Below are 26,733 nucleotides of genomic sequence, written 5' to 3' on the forward strand. Positions count from 1 at the left end.
CTATGATAAAGAAACTGCACTGTGATTTCTGCACTGTGAGTTGGCGTGCTTTTAACTCGGCCGTCAGAAATAGGACTTAAATGATTTGTTCTAGGATTATCAATGAGTGAACAATCGTTCTTACGGTGTTTGGGGGGCGGGGGAAGACGTCACCCTTCTGTGTCAGTTATGGGCGGAAAAACAGGTATGGATGTTTTTCTTTAAGAAAATAAACATCAAGGGGCACCTGGGTGGCTCACTCGATTAGGTGTCCGACTTCAACTCAGGTCGTGATCTCATAGTTCATGAGTTCGAGTCCCACATTGGGTCCTGTGCTGACAGCTCAGAGCCTGGAGCCCGCTTCAGATTCTGTCTCCCTCTCTCTCTGCCCCTCCCCTGCTTGTTCTCTCTTTCTCTCTCTCAAAAATAAATGAACATTAAAAAATTTGTTCAAAAAAAAATAAAGAAAAACATCTACGGGGCACCTGGGTGGTCAGTCTTTTGAGTATCCGACTCTTGGTTTCGGCTCAGGTCATGATCCCAGGGTCATGGAATTGAGCCCCATGTTGGGCTCCACACTGAGCACTGAGCCGGCTTGGGAGTCTGTCTCCCTCTGCCCCTCTCCCCTGCTCATGCTCTCTTTCTCTCTCCCTCTCTCTCTAAAAAAATCTTAATTAAATTAGAAGATTTTAAAAAATAAACACCTAATCCATTTTTGTGGATCACTTGTGGACTATTGTACATTGAAAGGATGCAAATGAATATTATATTTCTATCTTCTTTTCACAAATTAGGATATCGTTGTTAAAATTTAAGTCCATTTTAAACCATCAGTTTCAGTGTTTAACATGGTTTCCATTCTCCGAACTGATTAGGCCACTCATCCAGGCAGAACCTTCTTAGGGAGAGAAGCACATGGCATATGTATTTCGAAGGAGTTCTTGCTGTATTTGAACTTGCACAGTCCTTTGGATGAGTGGGCTAGGTCATTATGCCTCATTCCTTATGTTTTCTTATTCTAGGGAGAAAAAAACTGATCTATGGCGTCCCAGCTATAGATAGTACTTCCCAAAAGGGAGACCGTTGGGATTGGAGGAAGATATATAGATATATATAGATATATAGATATAATTTTTTTTTTTTTTTTTTTTTTTTTTTTTACAATCTCACAGCTTGAGTAGTTTTGCTTGGGATTCCTCTGCACCTTTTTAAGAATGCTCCCAACACAGCAAATTAGTATGATTAGTGATTTTTTTATCCTAGTGACAAAGCAGTGGTACTTTGAAGTGATAAAGTATGGCATTGTTAAGAAAATCCAAAGTCACACAGTATCTTCGAAAGGTTAGCAGTAGTTTAACACACACACGTACATCCACTTTTAGGGCATATGCGATTTATATACAGTGCACATTGCAGAGGACCTGTTTAAGGATGATTTTCAGGGAAATAAAGTAAATGGTTGCTCTAATTTAACTCCTTTTAATTTGATTTAATGTGATTTTTAGTGATGAAGTGATTTAATTGCTACCATTTCTACCAGACCATCTTACTTTCAAGACTTTAATATTAAAATGGATTCCAGCCAATTCTTAATGATCAGTTTATGCATGTTTTGAATGAAAAAGGACTGGCTTCCCTATTTCCCCGCAGTCTTTTCCCTGATCCACTGACTTGCTCAAATTTTTCTTTCAAAAATCAAACCCACATTCTTCATTACCTTTTGAAGTCATCCAGAAATGTCTTAATCTGACCTTTTGAAGCATTCCTCATTGCACTACTATCAGGCTCAGGGATATTCCTAGTGCTGGTGTATTTTCCTTGTGATTTCTACCGTAAGGATTATACTTGGTATGTTCTTCCCAATATTGTGGAATAAGATAGACTATAAATCAGATGGAGTTAGGTTTGTCCTTCTATTACCTTATGTCCTCTAACAGAATAAAGTCAGAGACTGGTTTTACAGAGTACTGTGTCTAGATATTTAATTCTTAAAAATTTTTTAATGTTTATTTATTACTGAGACAGAGAAAAACAGTATGAATAGGGGAGGGACAGAGAGAGAGAGGGAGATACAGAATCTGAAGCAGGCTACAGGCTCTGAGCTATCAGCACGGAACTGGGCTTGAACTCACGAACTGTTTGATCATGACCTGAGCTGAAGTCGGACGCTTAACCGACTGAGACACCCAGGCGCCCCTAGAGATTTAATTTCTCATTGCCTAAAATCACATCATGCTAATTACAGCACATTGTGCATCTCACTCATCCACAAGTCATTGTTTTTCTGAGGATTGTAGCTGTTCCTCTTGTCTTTCCTAATGAAACCCCCTCTGTTTCTGTGGTTTGCCCTAAATCCAGACTATCCAGCGAGTTTACAAGATAATTGATAGGAAGGTGAATATACCTCTCTTTTCCTCAAAGGAAAAGTAATAACATAAAGTTATAAATGACACCAAAGTGATAATATAAAACAAGATTATTTTGAGTAACTATTAGCTAAATAATTATATTTATAAAAATATTAATAGGGGCACCTGGGTGGCTCAGTTAATCATCCAACTCTTAATTTCAGCTCAGGTTATGATCTTATGGTTCATGAGATCGAGCCCTGCGTCTGGCTCTGTGCTGACACCCTGGGGCGTGCTTGGGATTCTGTCTCTCCCTTTCTCCCTGCCCCTCCCCTGTTTGTGCACACTCATGTGCTGTCTCTCTCTCAAAATTAACAAATAAACTTAAAAAGATAATATTAATAGAGTGTTTACAACTTGCAGACTGTTTTTATATACTTGAGCTCATTCAGTACTCAAACCATTAAATTTGGTACTAATTCCCCCATCTACAAATTAAGAGAAATGTTAACCAGATAGGATAGTAACACAAATCCAGTTCTTTAGACCTAAATTAGGTTTATTTTTGACCATGCCACATTGTCATGAAGGAAACCAGTCATTAATTTATTGGTTCATTTTTCTGCATTGTTTTACATTTATGGAGTGTTTTCTCCCGTGTGGAGCCCCTATGGGTACAAAGATTGCAACTATAAACATGGCACTCTAAGTAAATAACCAGAGTATAGCGTGATGGCTACTTTCATTAACATTGGTCCACTATGTTGGGCAGTGAAGAGGAAGTATGTGGGAGGATCAGTAAAGCTAAAGCAGATGAGGTTGAAGCTGAGCCTTAGGGTCATAAAGAATACTTGTTGTGTTGCTCAGCTCCCTTAGTGTTCTATCCTCTGCCCATTCCATTCTTCTACCTCAGAGAAAATGAGGGGACCCACATAGCAAAATCAACAACTGCCACACATTGTGTGTTTACCTACAGTAGTTACAGACGATGCTTCCAGCACTTCTAGAAAACCACTAACCCTGTTTGTCTTGGGGTAGCATTTGTAGCATCATCAGTTAGCTCGGAGAAACTTCATGAAATCAATCTTCCTGAGCTCCAAATTCCAAATCGTTATTTTAGACTGTTTCCAACTTTCCATTTGTGTTTTATCATCTTCCTCTTGATGTTGTTCATCCTTTTCCTTTTTCAGCCCTTCTATGCAATAGCAGATGAGGTTCTTTTCACAAGCTGAAGAAACATGTTGGTAAATTCCAGTCAGTGTGGAAGCGCCTTGTGTAATGAACAGATAGAGCAGTTTAAACCCACATAGAAATGACAGTGATGTAAAATCCAGTCTGTTTTATATTCATTTCCCTAAGCAAAAGTATACTTGAGAAGGAAGTTCTCCCCTGGAAAAGTGCAGAAATTTCTCCCCATTCAAGTAGCATACACCATAGAGTTGACTGTGTGCGTACGCATGTTGACACGCATTTGTGCACATGCGTGCACACACACCCCACATCTCATGGGAAGAAGTTCTAGAGACAGTTCCCAGTGCAGTAAACCAGGCTTCCCAAAGAATGAGTTTTAATCTCATGTATCAGAAATATGGCTTCTTATTCTTTGTTATGACAGATGCTGAAGTTGGGGTTTTTTTTTTCATGCTAAATGCCACTCAGTCTATTTCTGGTGTTCATAATTCTTCAAGCTTTCACATTATAGGCTTTTAATATTCCATAGGATGAGACAGACCAAGAATACTCCCATGGAAAATCCAAAGTTATATTTTTGTATCTTTGCTCGATGGCTGAAATGATTGGAAAGATCTTGAGTCGGAGTTTTGCGTTGATCACTTTTGGGAATGCTTCCCATCCTGTGACAAATACTAGTCAGTTTTTAAACATGTCAGAGGGATTTTTTTCTGACACAGTCAATTTTCAGGACTAGCTCCCTGGTTTGGCTTAGGTAATTAATAGAGAAATGAGGATTTTTCCCCCCAACATCAGAACATGTGAGAGAGATTTAACGTAACATACTGATTATATAATTAATTCTGAGTTGTAAATTCATTTTGATGGTGTGAATTCTCTCCCAGAGGCTCAAAGCTAGTTTATTGTACCTACAGGGCTGTTGTCATTGGAGACGTGGGGGAGACTACAAGGCCTGAAGAGGGATGACTTTGCCTCCTGATTTATTTTTGGTTTTGCTTTTAAAGAAAGCACATGATTTGTCCTGAATTCTGCTGCTTACAGAACTTAGCCAAAGACTTAGGTGTTTGTTTTGTTCTGCTTTTTCACAATGAAAAAAAAAATGGCAATCTTGCATTCATCTCTATATAATAATATACATTTTTAGGTTACAGAGTTGGCGCTTTTCTTACAATGAGGACCGCTGTTTCTTTATAGTGCAGAAGAAAACGAAGGCACCTTCTGAAATTTGAATTCTGTATTTGAAAAGTTCCCTGCTCTCTTCTCTTCCATTGTATTTTATTTGGGGGCTTTCTCATAAAGGAGACCCTAAGTCATGGGAATTGACTTACGCCTCCCTGCTTTTTCATGTTTATAGTAAGAAGTGAAATCCATTCTTTCTCAGATGTAGGGATCTAAGAGTCAAGTGCGTGTTTAGACACAATTATTTTGTGCATTTGTTTAATGACACTCGTGGCCACCGCTATTTTTTATTACACATTTCCCTGTATAAATCAGAAGGCTCCAATGTTAAGGAAACACAGAGGCACATGCGGTAACCATTCTGTCTCTGACTGAGTCTCTGTTTCTCTTCCCAGGCAATTTGGTAGCAGCAGCAGATGTAATGTTGTGTTTGCTAAACTGTTATCACCACATTCCGTGGTTCAATCTGAGACGTGTAAATAAAGCCAGCATGATGCAGATAAAAGTGTCAGATGATCTTTCGTACAACGCAGGGCAACATGAGTAGACTTGTCTTGGAAGATCATTGCTTTCGAAACTTAAATTAACCTTCGTATTCTTTAGACTAGACCAAAGGGCTTTCATTCTTTTATCTCTTTGCATTCTTGAAGGGAAGGAACTTAGGTTTATGAAGTACCTAGAGTGTGCCCAGTGCTTTACATATCTTCGGATAAGAATATTTAATTCTTCAAACACCTAATCCGGAAAGGATTAGGCTCTCCCTTTCTCCAGATAGCAAATTCAGGATTCAGAATGGGTAAGGAATTTGCCATGATCGCAACACTAGTAGATGACAAAACAGGGTCGAACCCAGTCCATTGTGACCATAGCCTATTAATTCACAAAATGTGCGGGTCTGGACAGAGCTGGTAAGTTTCATGGTGTGCTTGTTTTTCTTCTCACTTTTCACTGGTTGGTGCAAACAGTCCCTGTTTAAGACCCCCGCTCTTAACTGCAAGAATGGAAAGAAATGTCTTTGCAATATTTTCAGAAGGCATCATTTACCATACACTTCGCGTGCGTACGGAGAAAAATTATGCTGGAGAGGAAGAATAGGTAGAAATATGTAACTGAACAAGGTGTCTCCAAATTATATATCCTACAGTAAGGAAAGAGAACAGAAAGCCACAGGCATCATAGAAGCGAATATCAAAAGAACACATGTGAGCTGAATGCCTCCCGTGTGGAATGTCCACTAGGCACTTAAGGAGCTTCGAGACACACTTGCTCTGGAGTTAAGTTCTGGACTAGACTCAGTCTTCTGCCATAGGTCCTTGTTTGGCCCAGAAACTTTCCACTGACCATCTTCCCCCGTTGGCATGTGCAGTGACCAGAGACTTTACTGACACCAGGTAAAATCCAACAGACACCCAGGCATAACCCACCTATTTTCCTGACACTTTTCAGGGCCTGACCCCCTAAAACCTAGCTTTAAGGGAGAGCTTTTGGATGGTCACTGAGAACATAACGTGCTCTCAGATGAGTTCACCCCTTCTCATCTCAATCGGTGGTGGAGAGAGAAGCATCTGAACTTTCCACTCAAATCAGCCACCTGGCATACCGGCCTGCTTCAGCATGGTGATTGCCAAATCCGTGAGCTGCATAAGGTCTCCAGACTACCCGTTAGTGTTTAGTGGGAAAGATGACAGATTGCAGGGTGAGTGTGTGTTAAATATATACAGAATTGAAACAGTTCTAAGGATAAAAGAATAAAAAATCGTCTGAACACGTTTATTGTAGTGCTTTCTTTCACTCATTTCAATGAGTAAATCTGCACTTACTTTTTTTTCCTCCCCTACTGTTAAGTAAAGCTTTTTTAATGAGTAAGTAATAAATTCAGAGTCTACGTTTTGGAAATAGTCAAGTAATGATCTCCTCTTTGTCAACATAATTGTTGGTGTGCTAACTAAATAGATGTGTGTTTACGTTTCTTGTCTATCCTCTGGGGCCATGATCATATCATGAGTTTACAGATAAGTAAACTTAAGTTACAAATCTGCTTAAGAGGCTTCAACAGTAGTTAGTTTAAGAAAACCATTTCTGGAAATGTGCATTTAGGCCTCTGAAAAATTGTGTTTCTCTGTCTCTCAGTGGAGTATGACTTTTCTTTTAGATCAAATGACTGTTATGCATTTATTGAGTTTCCATCCCAAGGTTTCATTGTACACATATGAAAAATGGCAAGGTAGCTGTTCATATGTTGACTTCAGTAACATCAACCTATAAAAAACCTTGTGCTGAGTCAAATAATGGCAGTCTTTTCTGGATGACAGCAAATGACTCAAAGAGAATATCAAATAAGTTCATTCTAAAATTGTTTTCATTTTTGGTATCCAATATAAGGAACCAAAATAGAGCTTTTGTTAGTTAGTTTTACAAATGATAAATTCTCTGGCATCAGGGATGCCATTGTAAATTTAGTTGGAACATTGAGCATTGGGGGTTATTTAATTTGGTAATGATGCTATGAACGCAAACTTTGATGATGGACAGCATCATGGCTAATAAGATATTCTTAAAAAAATGAGGGAATCTGTGATTCCTGATTTTCCATGATTGTGTACAGATAAATGATATGCTCCATCAATTGAATTAGAAGCTATAGTGTCCACATGTATAAATATTTTTTTAAAAAATTAGTATTTATTTATTCTTGAGAGAGAGAGAGAGACAGAGCATGAGTGAGGAAGGGGCAGAGTGAGAGAGGCAGACCCAGAATTTGAAGCAGGCTCCAGGCTCTGAGCTGTCAGCACCAACCCTGATGCGGGGCTCAAACTCATGAGCCATGAGTCTGATCTGAAGTCAGACACTTAACTAACTGAGCCACTCAGGTACCCCTATAAACATTATATATATATAAACATATATATATAAAATAAACATTATATATAGTAAACATTATATATAGTAAACATTATATATAGTAAACATTATATATAATAGACATTATATATATAATAAGCATTATATATATATATACATATACACATATATTCATGACAAAGATATGTCAAACATAAAAAATGGACGTCAGTGTGGCAACATGTGCTATGTTTTTGCTGCTGGTCATCAGTCTGATTTTAAGAATCCTTGAACCTTTGAAGAGGTCTTAGTCAACGTGAACATTTCCCAGAGCTATCAAAATGTTGAGAAAAAAGAGATCTCTATAATTTTTTGTTGAATTTGGGTCATAATCAGTTGGAAATTTTAATCAAAATCTTCCATGATTAAATGCTAAGTGACTTCATCTTTGAAAGCTTATAACGAGTGGAAGTGAATTTTTTAAACAGCTGGCAAAAAAGACGGTGAATTTTTTTTTTTTTTGCAAGAAGAAGGAATATTCAGCACTAAGTAAACTATGAGGTCAAATGCTATGTGCGATTCCTTGTTTAAGTTTTGAAGTTTCCCTTTGAGATATTTCAATTTGTGGGGGAGAAAAGTCTTTTGATATTTGATAGATTAAATATATATGTTACCCAAGAATGGAAGGAAATTGAGAAGGCTTTTTTTTCAGCATAAATTTTGTTAAATATTGAGAATAATTATGGAGACAATTTACTTGAAGTTTTATCTTGAAAAGATGTTTGATAGAGAATGTTCATATGAATAGATATAATATACAGTGCCTTTGAAAATATTTGGGCTGAAATATAGGTAGATCTCAATATTTAAAATTCGGGACACCTGGGTGGCTCAGTCGGTTAAGTATCTGACTTGGACTCAGGTCATGATCTCACAGTTTGTGAGTTTGAGCCCCAGGCCTCAGAGCCCTGAGCCTGCTTCAGATTCTGTTATCTCCCTCTCTCTCTGACCTTCCCCTGCTCAAGCTGTCTCTCTCTCTCAGAAATAAATTTTTGAAAACATTAAAAATATTTAAAAAATTAATATTGATAATGATTTTCTCCATGTAACACACTTTTTGGTGTGAGATTTCAAGGCACCTCAGCGCCTGTAGAGAGAGTATTGTCATAATTAAAATTATGATCCACAGTCGAGTCAATTAAAGGTGTCAATTTAATGACTATTAAGTGCACCTCTGAAGATGATTAAGAACAATTTTATGAAATATATAAAAAGATGGCATTAAAAAGTACATTCTTCTGAAAAGTACCCTGACCTGGGATTATAAATAGATATACCTAGGAAACCAGTTAAATATGTGAATATGTAGCACTAATAATCATTCTTTATGTATCATTTAAAAATGTTCAGATAACATAAATACATTTCTTTTGTTTTAACATACAAAATATGCTTTTTAAAATATTTGAAGGACTGCATTTCTAAAAATAAAATGAAATGGTGATGTGGATCCACCAATATGATAAAACCAAGTGGACAATCCAAAAGTATTTCAAAAATTTTATAATTCTGATTACTTTTACTCTTAAACGGGTAGAGATTTGGTTGATAAATTACAATCCTATTAGCCTAGATATGGTGGGACTCTTTAGCCTTGTGTTTGAATATTAAATATGCAAACTAAAACATCAAATCCATGAAAAAGTAAAAGGACATTGTGACAATCATTTATTGTTTTGGTTTGCTAACTTCTACTTGGTTCACAACCAGAATCTCAGCATTTAGGTGTTTCCTAGGGAGGGGGTGCGGAAAAAACAACAATCAGCTGAACTAGGACACTTATATGAAGTGAGCCACATGGAAATCTGAGTCATTGTCCAAGAAATTGTTTTGACCCAAAGCCTATGCTGCTGAAAAGAGGAAGCTACTTTTGCCCTTTGGGTCAAATTCCCTGGTGCTTTCAAATCCTTCTTTGTAAACATGAATACTTCTGTAGCAGACAGCGATGAGTTTTTATAATTGTGCCCATGAATCGATGTTATGGATTGCTGAGCAGGAACTGGATTGTTCTGGTAACATATCTAATTTTTAATGCAAGCCGCTTGAAGAATTAGAGAAGGGGAATAAGGAATTTAAAGTGGGGGTGAACAAAGGGAAAATATCTTGCAAGCTTGACGTATTGAGAGAGCACAATGAGGGGCACCTGGGTAGCTTAGTCGGTTAAGCGTCCGACTTTCGCTTAGGTCATGATCTCGCGGTTCGTGGGTTCGAGCCCCGCGTCGGGCTTTGTGCTGACTGCCAGCTCAGAGCCTGGAGCCTGTTTCAGTCTGTGACTCCCTCTCTCTCTGACCCTCCCCTGCTCACGCTGTCTCTCTCTGTCTCCTAGAAATAAATAAAACATTTAAAAAAATTAAAAAAACAAAAAAGAGAGCACAATGAGCCCACCTTCCCCGTCTATACCGGATGCTTGGATTATGGAGTTCAGCCCAGACCGCAAGAGGGTATTCAAACCATCCCAGCACCATCCGCTTTACCAAAGAGGGGCTGACAGCGGTGCATTCTGCCTTCTGCCCTCTCTGTGGTCTTTTTGGTCACCTAGCTTCAGAAACTAGAGCAAGTGCAAGAAGGGAAGTGCTTTTTGGCATTTCTTTCATAGCGGTGCTTTTACTCACAATCTCCAACCAGGTGGTGAATTCTCCTTCCCACCCAAATTGTGTCCAGTTTGATGGAAAAGAGAATGCAAGAGGAGAGCGAAAGATTTTCTTTCACTTCAGAGAAGGTTATTCTTAAAATGGTCTCTTCAGTTTAAAAGGTTTTGCTCTGTAATTTAGCAGAATTCTACCTCAAGTAAAATTCTAGGTAGGAAAAAAAAAATTTAAAAAAAGCTTCGCTAGATTTATTTGAGGTTTTAGGTATTATATATTAGATATAGTGGCTACAGTGACCCTGATAGGCAAAAGCCAAGAAGATATTCGCTAAATCCCAGTTACGATAGAGTTCCCAGGAAGCTAGATCATAATATCAGAATATAAGTACTTGTGGAAAAATACCACTGTTTAGAGAATAGTCTTTTCTCCAGCACTTGAGTAATTTCCAAATTCTTTTTGTCAGCATCAGCTGCCTAACATGGTAAAACATAGTTGAGATTTTCTTTTTTTTTTAATGTTTTTCTAATGTTTATTTTTTAAGGTGAGAGAGAGACAGAGCATGAGTGAGGGCAGGGGACAGAGAGAAAGAGAGACACAGAATCCGAAATGGGCTCCAGGCTCTGAGCTGTAAGCACAGAGCCTGATGCAGGGCTCAAACTCCTCAACCCTGAGATCATGTCCTGAGCCAAAGTCAGATGCTTACCTGAATTGAGCCACCCAGGCACCCCTACACTTGAGATTTTCTTTAAGCAAAGTAAAGATAATATTCTTAGAAGGCTAAATTCTGTTTCATGTGAAGAAATGGAGAGAGAGGAAGATGAACTTGTATTTACTTCTAAGTCTATAAAGGAAAAGCCAGTCAATCATTGGGCAGCCTCCACAGGGATAACTTGTGTAGGATGCAGTCTCCGGCAGGGACCCTGTAGTCTGCCTCCAGCGGCCTATTGTGTTTCTGAGGCAGTTGCCAAAGGATGACTGAAATGTCATCAGACTTGCAGTGGGTATAAAACACAACGAAAAACCCAACAGAGTTTGACAAAGAAGCCACAGTAGCAGGAAACGCATCATCTGGCTTTCCAGCATACGTATTGTCACCTGCTAAAAATGTTTCTGAAGGATTGTGGGGGGACTTGGGTAAGGTGAGCTAGCAGATAACCTTGTGAAGCCAGACAGGATGCCAGGGTCAGCCAAATAGAAGGAGTTGCAGAGTTCTCTAGCAGAAGTAGCAGCTCCCCCAGAAAAAATGAAGCTCTGGGCTCTGTGGAGTTTCCACACAGCGTGTCCTCATCCTGAGGAAGAAACTGAGGCACGCGGTGAATGGTTGTATCTGAATGAGTGGGCAGTAGATCTCTGGGGCCAAGAAATATTTACGTTGTGGATAATGCGATTCATCTTTTGGAGTCACTTTGCGGCTGATAACCATGTGATTATAACACAGCATGGTAATTTCTATTGCGGGACAGTAAAAACGAAGTGACCAAGTTAAATCTTGCATTTGTGTTTCCTAGGAATCCGAGAAAAAGGGGTTCATTGAAAGAATCTATATGGTACAGGATATTGTTTCAACTGTTCAAAACATCTTGGAGGAAATAGCTTCTTTTGGAGAAAGAATTAAAAAGTAAGTTCTATATTTGTGTTGTGTTTGACGCAGAGCTGACATCCATACGGACAGCAGGGGTAAGGAGGGAGGGATCAGGAAATGCAAAAATGAAAAACACAAAAGCTGCAGTGTTTGGAGCCAGCCCTATTTATGTTTGTTGGTTTGTTTTTTGAGCTTGTCAGCCTCACAGCTGGACAGCCTCAGAACTGGGGTGGCCATGTGGCAAATCACACCAACTGCCCTGGCATCATGATTTCATTCTCAAAATATCTTGGTTTGGGTGATAAATTATAGATTTTTTAAAAGAAGAGTATCCTATTCAGAAACAAAAAGGGAAGGAAATATGCTCTAACATTGCCTTTTCCTACTAAAACATAGACCACAGTGAATGCTGTTGAGTGATTTTTTTCCCCTCAACTTACCAAAGAATGGTACATAGCTGGTAGCATCACAGATGAAGATGTGAAATTAATTCATCACATGCATGAGTGCCTTAGGAGAGGGGTCAACAGACTTTCTTTATAAGGGGCAGTGAGTAAATATTTTCATCTTGGTGGACCATTAACTACTCCCCTGTGCTAAGTATAAAATCAGGCATCATTGATACCTAAATGAATGGGTATGATGTGCATTCTTACAAAAACAGGTGACAGGCTAGAGTTGACTTAAATCCAACCCATAGCTGTCACTTCCTACCTTAGGGCACAAGGTCTAAATATCTAATGTAGTCTGTCGAGAAAGACTCTTTCTGTGATTCATGTTAGTTCTGTTTTAAACATCATGAACTCTGTATAGCTGGGTCTTCATTGTGTATCAATGAACAGAGCAATTTTTAATTGTTTTGGCTTTTTTTAAAAAACAAAAATGTAATAAGAGTAGTAAGGGAACCAGTTTTTATTTTTTAACATTTATTTATTATTGAGAAACAGAGAGAGACAGAGCATGAGCAGGGGAGGGACAGAGAAAAAGGGAGACACAGAATCTGAAGCAGGCTCCAGGCTCTGAGCTGTCAGTACAGAGCCCGACACGGGGCCCGAACCCACAAACTGTGAGATCGTGACCTGAGCTTAAATCAGACGCTTAACCAACCGAGCCCCTGTTTTGGCTTCTAAATTATAAACTTATTTCTTCCTTTAAATCCAGAATTATGTCAACTATGTTGTTCTTTCTGTAGATTAATACTTTTTTCTTATTTCCTTGGCCATTCCAGTTTCTTTAAATAATGAAGATAATACTTTAGAAGTTGCATGGGTAAAGAAGAGATGAAAATAAGTGCTAAAAGCCAAGAAAAAATTTTGTACATCGAGATGCAGGGAAACCATAAGTTATAATTAGTAGCAGGAAATATAAATAGTTCATATGAAACTTTCTATGGATACTGATCTTTCTCAGTTATCCAATTCAGTCACTCTTGAGTGGCCATTTATTATTGGCATAGTAAAGCATGTTTGTTTTGTTTATAAAATAGGTTATAAATCATCTTTAAACAAATTTGGTGAGCTTTACTGAATTTACATGTTGTTATTTCCATTATCAATGTCTTAGAAGGAAAATTAACGAGCAGGAAGAGTTTTGCTTACATATGTTGATGCCCACCTGCTTTTTTCCTCTTGATTTTACATAAAATGACAAAAGATTTCTTAAATTACCCTCAAAATTGTTTAAGAAAAACATGTGACTATAGAAAATAGTCAGATGATGAGGAAGACATTATACCTCTTCTTCATTCACTCATTAACTCTCAGTTCTAAGTTTCAGGCACTGACCTGGTCTAAGAATGAGACATTTTCCATAAAACCATGATAATAGCAACATCAGCTCATGTCATGTGCCTGCCAGACACATTTTACACAGACTATGTGTAAAAAACCCTTTACACATAGTCATTTCTTTAAGAAGTTCCTGAAAAGAATCAGATTATAGGACTCCAGCAAGCCTATCAATTAAGGATTGCTAATCTACCCATTTTACAGATGAGGAAATGGAATCACAGAGTGATTAACTCTGTAGCCCAAGGTCACAGAACTAGTAAGTGAAGAAGCTTAGATTTAAAAAAAAAATTAATGTTTATTTACTTTGAGAGAGTCAGAGAGAGAATGGGAGGGAGGGGCAGAGAGAGGGAGATGCAGAATCTGAAGCAGGCTCCAGGCTCTGAGCTGTCAGCACAGAGCCCGACGCAGGGCTCGAACCCACAGACCGCGAGATCATGACCTGAGCCAAAGTCACACGCTTAACTGACTGAGCCATCCAGGCACCCCAAAGAAGGTTAGATTTTAACCTGCCCTCCTCATTACTACACGATGGAGAACAGTAATGAGACAATTAGAATTTAGTTGCGTTGATGTGAGGTGGAGGTAAAACACGCTGTCAGGGGAGGTCTGACCAGCCCAGAAAGGGATCTAGGAGAGAGACTGACTGAGGGCAGTTCTGAAGAAGGAAAATCTTATCAGCCCGTCTGATAATGGGAAGAGATAGTTGAGGAAAGACTCGAAGAATGGAAACATCAGTAAGTAGGAGACTTTGTGCCAAGGTTCAAAGCCCAAGCTACATACAGGGAGATGTGTGGGGTTCAGTATGTCTGTGTGATGGTGGGTGGTGGTGGCGGTGTGTGGAGGTGAGGCAGATTATACGGGGCCTTGAGTGGATGGGAAAAGTCAGTGAAAAACAAATTGGGTAAGGAACATTTTAGCAGCAAGGAGGAAAAGAGGATGTAGAGCGGGGGCAAGACCGAGGAAGGAAGGCCATGTCATTTGGTAAAACCGTCTCCACGCTTAAAGGTCTCCAACAGACAAATGTGGCTGTTGTGCAGTTGATAATGGTCAAGGAAATGTGTCTGTTGAGGGAAGAAGGCAGGGTGATTTAGACGGGCCCCCATCTCTGCAGTGCGTCTGGGGGGCAGTTGTGCCCAGCACAGCTGTGGTGGCCGTGGCGGAGACATATTTTCAGCCATGAACAGAGCACTGTTCTGCCCAGCTGCGGCACAGGAAGGAAGGCTCATGAGGCTCTACTCCTATTAATTCTTTGGCCATTCATTACTACCGTGACCTTCAAGTTCCTGCTAGACATTCAACTGGGATGGCCTGTGTAACTCTGTTGGAATTCCATTGTAATTCAGTGTTTAAGGACCAAGAAAACTTTTACCCAACTTCTGGCAGCTAGTAAATAAATAAGCTTACAAAAGACTCTCAGAGCTAGGCTTCCCGGTTACTGGCTGGGAAGACCCCAATCATAGTTTCTTTTTCTACTCTTCTCTACTTTCTCTAATATTGTACTCATTTCAAATGTATGTATGGCTAACACATATACTGAACGTGTAGCATCTAGATCATCTCAGACAGCAGGCTGGAGGGGTCAGAACCATGCTGTATTTTATGTGTCCTGTCCTTATGGGGTATTGGCTTTGACACTTGTATCTCTGCGTGGTCAGGGAAGTCTTCACGGAGGAGAAAGTGAGAAACATAGGACAGGGAAGCCATCCCTGCAAATGTTCCAGAGTCTGCTTTGGAAGGTACCTTCATAAGAGTTGAACATTCATCATAAGATGAAAGCATCATGTGGGGTATATTACAAAAGAGTCGCCTCTAGAATTATATGACCAGGCAATCCTGTTCCCATGTGTAGTGGAGTCAGAAGACTTAATTCGTCCTAGCCCTGGAAATGAGAAAAATAATGGATCCATGGGCATTACGGTCAACTACTGGGACACCCAGTTGGGGGTAGAAGTACAGATGGGGCTGGATTTCCCTTACCAGATGTAGTCACAATCATTTTTGGTTAGTGCTTTGGAGCCATGAAAATGATATTCTTAGGACATATTAGTAAGCCTGAATGATTGAATGAATGAAGACCAGTCACTGATTTTTTTTTTTTCCCCACTAATTGAAAGGTTTGGCTCATTTGGCTCATTACTTCCCAAGTCAGAGATTCCCTTTCTTAGGAATTTAAGGAGTTCTCAAGTCAGGAAAACCAGGGAAGTCTGTGTAAATGTTTCACAAAGTGATTTTGATTTTGAGATGGAAAGCTTCGATTTACCAGGGTTTATTAACCTTGGGTGTTCTGTGGAAACTAGCATAAGATACTCCATGATAATAGGGGGAAGGTCTAGTAAGTTTCCAGTGTTAGAGGTATTACAAAATAATGTCTTTGATTTAAATCCTCAGTATGAACAGGAGTATTGAATAAATTAAATGAACAAAATATACCTTTTAACATGTTCTAAAGTGCCTACCACAGAGGCAGGGAGAGGGCTTTTTAGCTGACTTTCTGAATTCAGATCCCAATTCTGCCACTTACGTGGAAGGTAAGTGATCTGGGGCCAATTATTTAACTTTTATGACACTGAGTCCTCATTTGTAGAATGGGAGTAATAATTATTCCTGCTTCATAGCATTTTTGTAAGAATTAAAGGAATTAGTACATGTAAAGGGCTCAGACCAGTGGATGGCATACATTACTAGCTTAAAAAATATTGACTATTATGGATATTATTTTTGGCGAACTGCCTTGACTTTTTCTGTGTCTTAAATGTTTAAAAAACTTAGAAAGTGAATGTCCCCTTCTTTAAAAAAAAACATTAAAATACTCTCCACTAAAATTGTGAGTTGCTCAGGGGAAAACACAAGAGTTAACTGAGTTGGCTATTGGGAGAGCAAATCTGACAGTGTTTGTGAGAGCATCTGATACACATCTTCATTTCTAGCACCCAGTTCTAATGTACATGATACACGACACATTTGAACACACACAGACAACTATGGAGATTTTTAGAAGGATTGCATTAATTGGGAAATATTGACATCTTGATAAAATTTTAAGTTCTATAATATAGGCTTCTGTCTATTTAGGTCATCTTGAATTGATTTCAGTATTAGTTTAGAGTTTTATATAGAGAAGTTTGACACATTTTTGTGAGATATATTCCTAAGTACTTGATTTGTTTCATGGTATTTTAAATGGCATCCTTTTTTTCAAATTTGATTTTTACTTGTTTGTTCCTGGGATATAGAAGTGAAATTAATTTTCCCACATTGACTTTGTATTTCTAAATTTTGGTAAACTTAGTTATCTTAATTTTTATCTGAAGATTATTGTCCTTAATTTTCTATTGCATAAACATATTATCGATGAATAATTGTTTATTCCTTATTTTCCAGTCCTTCTACATTTTTCTATGTTTTCTTACTTTGTGTTAGAACAGAATTGGCATGGGTGAACACTCTTCTCCAATGTGATATAGAGAAAAAGCTTTCAACATTTCATTCTAAGAATGGTGTTCGCTTTAGAGTTTTGTAACGATGCTGTATCAAATTAAGGAAGTTCCCTTTTATTCTTAGTTTACTAAGAGTTTTTATCATGAATGTGAGTTGAGTTTGATCAAACTTTTCTCTGCATTCAATGAAATGATGGGGTTTTTTTCTCCTTTATTTTTGTTACTGTGGTCTATTATTGTGATTGACTTTCAAATGGTAAGCCAGTCTTTCCTTATGGAATAAACCCAATTTCATCATGCTATATAATACCTATGTATATTGCTGTCTTTTATTTACTCTTACTTTGCATAGGATTATTGCATTGCCAATGATCTATAATTTTCTGTTCTTGAAAATTCCTTATGGAGAGAAGATTATTCTACACTCATGCAACAGGTGGAACAGCTCTCATATGCCTGGAGTCATTGCTTCTTTAAGATTTGCTATAATTTGCTGGTGAAGCATCTGGGCCTGGAGTTTTCTTTTAGGAAAGGTTTTCACTGAATATTCAGTTTTTGTAAAGTATATAGATGTGTTTAGCCATTCTGTTTCTTCTCACATCTGTTTCTTTAAGTGGTCATTTTCTGGATTTTCCTCATTTTGTTTAAATTTTCTACTTTTTGATATAAATTTGTTAATAAATTCCTCTTATAAAATCCTTTCTTTAATGTCAGTAGCTTTATCTACGTTTTTTGCTTGATGCTAATTGTGTTTAAGCTTCTTTCTCGATGGGGATTTATCAAATATCTTAGTCTTTAGAAAGAACTATCACTGGCCTTCATTAATCTTACCTGTTAACCTGTTTTCTTTTTCATTAATTATTAGTACCCTTATTTTCATTCATTTCTTCCTTTTATTTTCCTTGGGATTAATTTAGTATTTTTTTTTCTAACTTGTTTTCAATCTTTCTAATTTCCCTGACATTTAAAGACCGCTTAAATTTCCACAGTTGCCTATAAGCACAACTTTAGCTCCAGGCCAGACAGTTTGGTGTTGATATTTTCATTAGCATTCAATTTTAGTAAAAACTCTTTTTTTCCTTCTGTTTTTATGTCTTCCTTCTCCAAGAAGCATATTGCTTAATTTCCAAGTATATGAAGATTTTCTGGGTATCTTTTTGTTCTTGGTTTCTAACTTAATTGCTTTATGGTCAGAAAATATTGATTGATAAAATGGTCTACTTTTGTAAATTTTCCATGTCATCTTGAAAAGGTTATCTAGTGTATTGTCCTGTATATATATTCATTGATTAATTTTGTTAATTACATTCAATCTTTTACATCCTGAGTTTTATGTTTGGTTGGGCTTCCCGTATCAATTACTTAGAGATGTGTGTCAAAACTTTCCACTGTGGATTTGTCTATTTTCTTTGTAGCTCGGTCAGTTTTTGCTTTCTCTGTTCCAAAGCTATGGTATGTGGGTTGTACATATTAAAATTGTTATACTTTCCTGGTGAATTAGATCGCTAATCGATTGGAAGTGACGTATTTGTCTCTAAACAGTAAGTGAAATTTAGCCTTAGTATTTTAACTAATATTAATATGGCCACAGCACCTCCCACTTATCGGTTTCTTCATAATATATCCTTTCGTATTAATTTCCGTTTATGTTTTAGGTATCATTTTGTTTCCGACAATCACTAGCTTTTAATTATAGCTTGTAGTCCATTGAGATTTAATATGGTTACTGATATGCTTAGATTTAAATCTGTGGTTTTTAGGGGCTCTTGGGTGTCTTAGTCGGTGACACGACCCACTTCGGCTCAGGTCATGATCTTATCATTCGTGGGTTGGAGCCCCACACGGGGCTCTGTTCTAACAGCTCAGAGCCTGGAGCCTGCTTCGGATTCTGTGTCTCCCTCTCTCTCTCTGCCCCTTCCCCCTCCCCTACCTGTGCTCTGTCTCTCTGTCTCTTAAAAAAAAAAAAAAAGTTACAAAAAATAAACATGGCCAGATGAATGTATAGCTGTGCTAGAACATGTGAGAAAATGACATCTTTGTGGTTTGTCTACAGCACATTTAACTGGACGGTCCCCTTCCTTTCCTTCCTGGCCTGTCTGATCCTGGCAGTGGCCACTGTCACTTTGTATTTCATTCCTCTCCGGTACATCGTTTTAATCTGGGGTAAGTTTGGCATGGTCCTTTTGCTAGCAGTCAATTTCAGGTAAGAACCAGTTACTCATTTGTAAAGTGGGACTATAAACTTTAAATGCGCTCTTGTTGGCAATTAAACATGAGATTAAGGAAGGCATTTGGGGAACAAAAAACTTCCAGGACCTCCTTGAAAAGGCCAATTGCGTGAACGATCAGTAGAAATATTTATAGGCCGCTTGCATAATTGCAATCAAATAAAAATGTGATTGTGCATGTGATTTCCCTTTGGGCTTTCATAGTCATAAATACTCTTGAATAATATATTGCTGTGGCCCAGTTAACTTTCAGGAAACACTGTTATTCAAACAGCGAGCAGACACCTGCATCTCGCCCTTTCCATTATGTAAAAGTAGGTCTAGCTGCTGCCAGGTTGCTTCTGACACTTCATCTCTCCTGGAGGAAAAATAACCTAACCCAATACTTAAATCCAGAAGCAGAAGAGAGGAAGGGAGGTAGCTACTCCATAACCCAGGCCTGATGGAAGAGGAAGCTATTATTTAGCAGGGTAAATGGTGTGCCTATATAAAGTTTAGCTGCTTTACAAAAGTAGAAACAAAAATCACAAACTCGAAATAAATGTCATGACTTGATTTACTGCTCCAGCTCGCAGCTGGACAAAATACAAGCAGCTTTGTGAATATTTGTGTCTGTTGCTGGGTGGGCTCTGGGTTGATAGAAGGAGGGTGCATTACAGTCAATTAATTGTTGGAGAAGCAATCAACCCTTTTCCGTAAGAGTCTGCCCATCGTCGTGTTCTATTACTTGGCTCCTAGACCACTCCTGAGCTCTGAATCATAGCCACCCCCTTCCAGGGATCCTCAGATGTTAAGTGTTCAGAGAAGTTACAAATACAAGTGACTGCATTAAGATGCATTCGTCTTTAAGCAAAAGCAGAGAGTCTGCAAATGTCAGATAAAAAGCTACAACCTTTCTAAAACCATTAAATATAGACCTTTCAAAGAGAACCCACAGAAGTAGGATCTTGCTGACTAGGAAGGCCAAATGTAGATATTCTGAATTGGGAAAAGCCATCGAAAAAATAGAATAACTCATAAAACTTCAGAAGTGGAATGATTTTGAGAGAGTGTAATCCACTGGTCCTCTGTTTTGTCTAGGAAGTGAAAATCCCATATAAAGAAGTATCTCTCTTTTACCACAAGTCCGAGAAAAGGAAAAGATATTCTCATTTCCCTCCTTAGAAGTCTGTTTTAAGCTTTTATGACCTTCACTCTTGGGGAAAGCCTTCTAGCCATACTTAGTTTTTGTTTGCTTGTTTCTCTGTTTTGCAACAATGCAAGCGAATCAGTCCATAGACCCTTAGAAAGAGAGCGTGGAGGTCTTCATGTCCATTGATCAAGAAGGAACATTTTGTAAAAGCATTTCCCAGAATACCTTCTGTACTAAATGTTATCTATATAGACTGGATACTCTCACTCTTTCTTAATTGCTTTTCATTAAAAATGAGCTTCCAAATCCACTTAACTGTTCACATTTAAAACACAGATCTTAAAACTATTGTCTGACCCTAACCAAAACATGACTCAAAATTATTACAATTATTTGGCCAATATTCTGTTCATTTTAAAGCTGGTGTACGTTGAATGCATGGTCAGCTTGTCAAACCCTGTTTTCATGATTTCCTAATCATTCTAGAGCACGCTTGATGTGCTTTTCTGCATCTTTCCCTCCACAAAGAAGACTAGGCTGTATCTCCTCCTGCGATCGTCAGTTTGGGAATTCCAGTCCCTCTTTCTGTGTATCCAAAATCGCCTTGACTTCTGATCTTATCTGCCAAGCTCTTGGCAGCTCTCCAACACCAAAGTTTTGCATCTAATTAATAAGATATTGCTGTTTTTATAATTTAGCAATAAATTTATAATTTATGGATGAAATTATCGAATATCATGGAGTTTATTATGTTTTCCTGAGCTGACAGTAACCCTTTGAGCTTTGTCTTCTATGTCTGGTCCTTTAGTTTTACATTCTAGACAGGGGCTTATAGTTTATTGTTGAGTTTACCACGTACAATGTGATTGAAAGCCTTGACAGTCAACACATGATCTATTGTCTTGTTGAGTAAAAGCTGCCATGCCATCATGGAATACACTCTACATTTCTATTGTCTTTTCCAAGACAAATTAGTTATTTGCTAACATGGACCCAGAATGTTCCTTTGCACATCTCCTATGTGATTGTATCCTTGGCAGAGTCTTTCTCACAAAGAAGATCACTTCATATGTCTTAAATTTCTACTGTTCCTTTTAACTCTATTAAGGATAGGAAGATGATTTCTTATTCTGAGTTATTTATTCATTTTCATTGAGTCCTAAAAGTGGTGAGTAAGATCCTAAGATTTTTTTGGTCCAATGTTTTTAACCCTGTGGAACAAACTTATTTAAGTGTATGTTCTCTATTTCTATAGTCTATACACCGAATAATATGTTTGTAGAACTAATTCTAAAGTACGAGAATTAGTCAATGTAAGCCTCCGAAGGCAGCCTAATTTCATAATGGCCCTAAGAAACATTCCTTGACTCACCAACTTCATTGTAAGTTTTAATGGGTGAGACATTTTTCTTTCCTCCTTAGACTGTCATTCCTAGCAAAGCTACATAGAGGCAGTAGATCTTTAACACGTCCTTGACAGATATTTAATAAGTAGATGAGTCTGCAAGTTTCATAGCTAGGATCTACACAGATGACATTTCTTTTGAGCCCACCACCCACCCACCTCTCTAGTGTGGGAGTGTAGATTTTGCAAATTACGTGAGAAGTGGTGTAAGACAGATATTGGAAATTTTCTTAAGGAAACAGTTTCTCCTGAATTTTGATCACTTAATTTGTTGTATTTCTAGGAGGCAACGCATTTCTTAGGAGTAGACCCCAAGTGAGTTTTCTGTCCCCCTTGAAAGGCTTTTTATATTCCTTCCAGTCTGTTTACATCATAAACACTGGAGTTCTGGTTTGAAGTACTTCTGTTGTTCCAAGGTGGATATCCACTCCCCAAGCTAGACTCTGAGCTTCTTGAAAGAAGGACCTGTAAGTTATTCAAGTTTGTATCTCTGTTTGTGGTAACACAGTGTCTTTTTGAGGGCAAGCACTTAGCGTCGGATACATGTGCAAGCAAGGACCCTCAACCCCACCTCACCCATTCCTACTGATATATAGAGGTCAGGGCTACATCCCAGTCACTCATGTAAGTATCAGAAAAATAATGTTATAATTCTCTTGCAGGTACTTATTCACCTGTGGCCATATGTGCAAAACAGTCATCTGATTTTTTCCAACTTTCTTCTAGAGATTTTTTTTTCCCTGGAGATCTCATTCCGCTCCAGTGATCTGTTCAATCTGAGATCCAGGACCATTAAATGATAGTGTCTTTGCCAAATATTATCCCTCAGTATTTGGAACCCACATTTTTCGTGTGCTACAAAATTTAAATTCACAGCTAATATGCCCCCTGCCTATCTGTATTTAGGTGAAAAAATGGAAAATGTGTCTATCACACTACTGAAAAAGGTACAACTTCCAAAGTTGGGTGTGCGTGATCAGATGCCTAATAGTATAACGGTTCATGTCTTGCCGCCCTCTGCTTTTTGGCTTGTTGATATATGGGGTACTGATGGTAGCCCCCTTCATTGTTACAGAATTTCAGATTACAGAATCTTCTAGCTTATGTCGTCCAACGTAATTCTGCCATCAACCTAGGAAACTACATATAATAGTGCAGATCTTTATTATTCAGATTATAATGTAAGTAGTCTGAGGGGCAGAAAGGGTAAGTGGTTTGTCTGAAACCGCACAGCTAACACATGCTGATGCCAGATCTGGGGCCCAGATATTGCTGTTCCATAACCCTTATTCCTTGCCCCACTGTCCCTCAGTGATGACCCAGGAGTATATGATCCGCTTTTGACACTCGGGCTTATGCAGTAGATAGTACTGTGGAATTACTGACATTTGATGGCTTCACAAAATAAGGTGTGCTTTTGCAGCGTGCAATCTCATCGCCTTATAATTTCTATCCTAAGTTGTTCAAACAGTCTCAATGCATTGTGGGGCTACTTCTGCCCTTATTGGTGTGTTTGAGCTACTGTGCAGGTTTATAATCTTCTCAGTGACTAAGAATGCAGTGTTTTGATCAGCTGTGATATTATCCCTGCCTTGCTGCTCTTTGTAAAGACTCCAGATGCGCACACTATGTATAATTAACAATAGAAGATATATCTTTTCTCAATACGTCTTTGTCTCCCTTCATCATTTTGCCTTGTCTGTTTTCTTTTGCCAAAAAGCCCATGCTACAATTAAGTGTCTTCAGAATAACACAGTGAGAGTGTTTTAGTTTAAAGGAACTTGGGGAAATTTCAGCTAGAAACATGAAGCTTGCCATGGGGGTAGAAGGGAAGGAAGGCATCGTGCAGCTCTGACTTGAGAGACAAAGGGTCGTTCTCAAGAAGACTTCCCCAGCCCTACCACCAAGCCACCATTTACCCACATGCAATGGCCAGCTCCCATTTGCAAAACAGATAGATGTAAATCTGACCCTCTAAGGAAATGACTGGAGGTTGGCATTGTGTCAGATACCATGTCACTCAGGAAGTTCAGTTCTCAGATGAAAGCAAAATAATATTTGATGAAGAAAAGCATCAAAGATTTTGTGTGTTGGGGACGGCTTTGGGGTAAATAAACGTCGGGGCTCATCTAAGGTGAGAATTCATTCGGCATCACTGGGATGGCTGAGGCCTTCAGCTACGATCTTTGCTAAACAAGCACTCGGTGGCAAAGCTTTGGAAGCCCGCCACCTGGTCTTTGTGCTTTCGAAAACTCAGCATGGCATGGAAAAGAGTTGATCTTTGGTGAAAAGACAGCAGCTGATGTGCTCTTCACAGCAGCTCCAAGGAGCAGAATGGAAGAGAGAGGTGGCTGAGAGGTACATCCCTCTGGAGAGGAAACCACAGGCAGAACTTGCCCCCGGGCATGCCTGGGCACCCAAGGTGGAGCCTTCAAAGACACCTTACCCGTTGAACCTCCTCTAATCACTACTGTCCCTGGCCTAAATTAGCAGGGACTCCATTGACTAGACAAACCCACGCACAGCGTTGTGGTCCATAAATTAAGTTAGCAACCATAGCAAGATAATTTCCAGTAATAGCTTTTCACAGTTTCCTGTAACATCAAAGTTACAACCAACATGTCAGGTTCTGTTCTGCAGGGAGAGGAGAGGAACCGGTGAAAATGAGTCGGAGGAGGGGAGAAAGATTTCCACAGTCTTCTTTTCAACAACAAAAAGGCAACTCCCGCCCCTCCACCTCCCACTGCTACGTGGGGTCCAGAGCCCCCAAGCAGAGACTTGTTTGGGCTAATGAAGGCCTTTTCCCATCTGGGACATTTGTTTTCTTAGCAGGGGAGGCTGTTAATCAGCGTAGTCCAAAAAAGCCAATGAGCTCCAGTGTTTTCGCGTGTGTTTCTGCTGCGTGCTGCTGGGATTGTAATGGGATTTTCACAGTCGAAGAAGGCAGAGCTCCTGTCCAACACAACCCTCCCCTCCCTTCCTCCAAGACCAGGCATTTGTGAATGATTTCACATGCCAGCAATGTTGTGTGTGACTTGAGGTCTAGTAATTGTTTTACACTAATTTTTACTTGTGAATGCCACTCTGTTCCCCCAGTCAGGAGAGGCCTTAAAGACGGACAGACAGATGGATACACCGACAGAAAAAGAGATCTCCTGGTGTTTCTATTTTTCAGGCATAAATAAGTTTACTAAGAAGCTTCGAAATCCCTATGCCATCGACAATAACGAGCTGTTAGACTTCCTCTCCAGGGTACCGTCTGATGTTCAAAAGGTACGTAATGAACGGCCACCACCAGCAGGGACCCCAGCACTGAAGTCTAGAGGGCCCCAGGGCCAGAGGAGCACAGGGCTGTGCTTGCGTAATTGAGATAACGAATCAGAAAATCCTTAAAGCAGCCTGGCTTGCGGGGAGGTGGCAAGGAAACCTTTGTCCAGAGCCTGAGATAATTACGGAAAATTACCCCGAAAGAGAGCTACTTAAGAATGATCTGGAGCTCCTCCTGTGTGGGTAGAGTGTGACAGTGTTCGTCCGTTTTGAGATCGCTTGCCTCCCCGAAGAGGAGAAGATGGGCTCAGTGAGTGGGAGAATGGGAGAGCCCAAGCTGGGGAGATTCTTACTTCCCCCCTCTTCTGGTTGGCAGGCATTTTAGGGAAGTTTCAGACAAGAGGATTATTTTTTATTTTGTATTCTTGCTTGCACCTATTATCTCCTAGGCTTCCTTCCTATCCTTTCCGCTATGAAGACGGAAATGATTAGGGATGCTGAGGCAGAGCCCCCACTCACTCTCATACACATAGAGGCAGAGATGGCATGACATAATTGGCAATCGATCAGAAGTATTATTCACAGGTAATGGCCACTTAGTCCAGTGGTGTCGGGTTTCTTTGGATGCGTTGAGATTAAACAATGCAACGATACCAGAAAGTCTCATAGACTACCCGATCCAGGCCCCTGCCGATCAGGCTGCCATAAACCCAGAGGAAGAAACGTAGGCAATGATTTCTCTAAAGGAGCATTGCGATCACACAATAGGTAGATGGGGAGACCACGGTAGGAAGTATCAAGGCGATGATCAAAGACACAGCCCTTTATTATCTGAGAGAATCCAAATCAAGTATCAATTTGCATCTTTGGGCCACAGTCACATCATTGGTTCCCAGGCATCTCTGTGCAAATTGCAGTGACTCGGGGCTGAAAAGCCCTAGAATTTCTCTCCCCTTCATTCTGAGTTCTAGAGATTAAAATAGACTCTGTGATGCTATGTTTCTTTAACCTCCATCTTATAATATAATTAGCTATTAACTGCGTTCTATGAATATGAAGTTACTCATTAACACTTGCATTACGTGACTTTAAAACAGTAACCTGGCCCCTGTTTGTTTTGCATTGAGGATTGGTGGGTATGTCATCCCCTGCTCCCCTTGGGGCACCTCACAAAACACGCCAAGGAAAGGGTGCTTTTTTCACGTATCTGCTTTCGACGAAGTTCTCAACATATGTGATGGGGCATGATCAAACTCCTTGGGGAGTTTGACACAAATGCTAAAAAACACTGAGCACATGTGGTCTGTAAGGAAATACTTCAAATAAAGCCATTCTGCCACCAACCAATCAAAACCCACACAGCAAAGCAATGCGATCGCAATGTACTGTCACTTGAGTTGCAACATGAGGGGGTCCCTGCATCCTTGAAGAAAGGAAGTCACCATCAAGCACGCCCCACCACAAGGATTGTCTCGACATAGTCATAGTCGAGGCAGCAGCCCCTCAGAGCGGCCATCCGGTTGGGAGGTGTCGTGAATACAGAGAGACACAGCAAAAGAGCCTGCGAGGAAGATCTACACTATGCTAGTGAGATCCTCCTGTGTATGACCAAGAGTGCTTGCTAATAACGCAATAGACAGTTTGCCACTGGGGAGCCCCCAAACACTCACGCTTATCACAGATGTTTTAGCCATTACATTGCAAAT

At 39.4% G+C, this 26,733-nt stretch overlaps 1 protein-coding gene across 4 annotated transcripts in view; it reads left to right on the forward strand.

The window, feature by feature from the left end:
- Nucleotides 1-26,733, forward strand: part of MCTP2 (multiple C2 and transmembrane domain containing 2) — a 250,521-nt gene that overhangs the window by 222,134 nt on the left and 1,654 nt on the right. For 3 of the 4 annotated variants that reach the window (XM_039217474.1, XM_039217475.1, XM_039217477.1), the window contains 3 exons: nucleotides 11,695-11,804; nucleotides 19,049-19,158; nucleotides 24,936-25,033. In XM_039217474.1, coding sequence (XP_039073405.1) covers nucleotides 11,695-11,804; nucleotides 19,049-19,158; nucleotides 24,936-25,033 — 318 coding nt within the window. Of the gene's footprint in view, nucleotides 1-11,694; nucleotides 11,805-19,048; nucleotides 19,159-24,935; nucleotides 25,034-26,733 lie in introns of those variants that run through there. The other variant, XM_039217476.1, reaches the window with a different exon arrangement.

Source organism: Hyaena hyaena, unplaced genomic scaffold (genome assembly GCF_003009895.1).
Source record: "Hyaena hyaena isolate Hyena2069 unplaced genomic scaffold, ASM300989v1 scaffold_696, whole genome shotgun sequence".
NCBI classification, from domain to species: domain Eukaryota; kingdom Metazoa; phylum Chordata; class Mammalia; order Carnivora; family Hyaenidae; genus Hyaena; species Hyaena hyaena.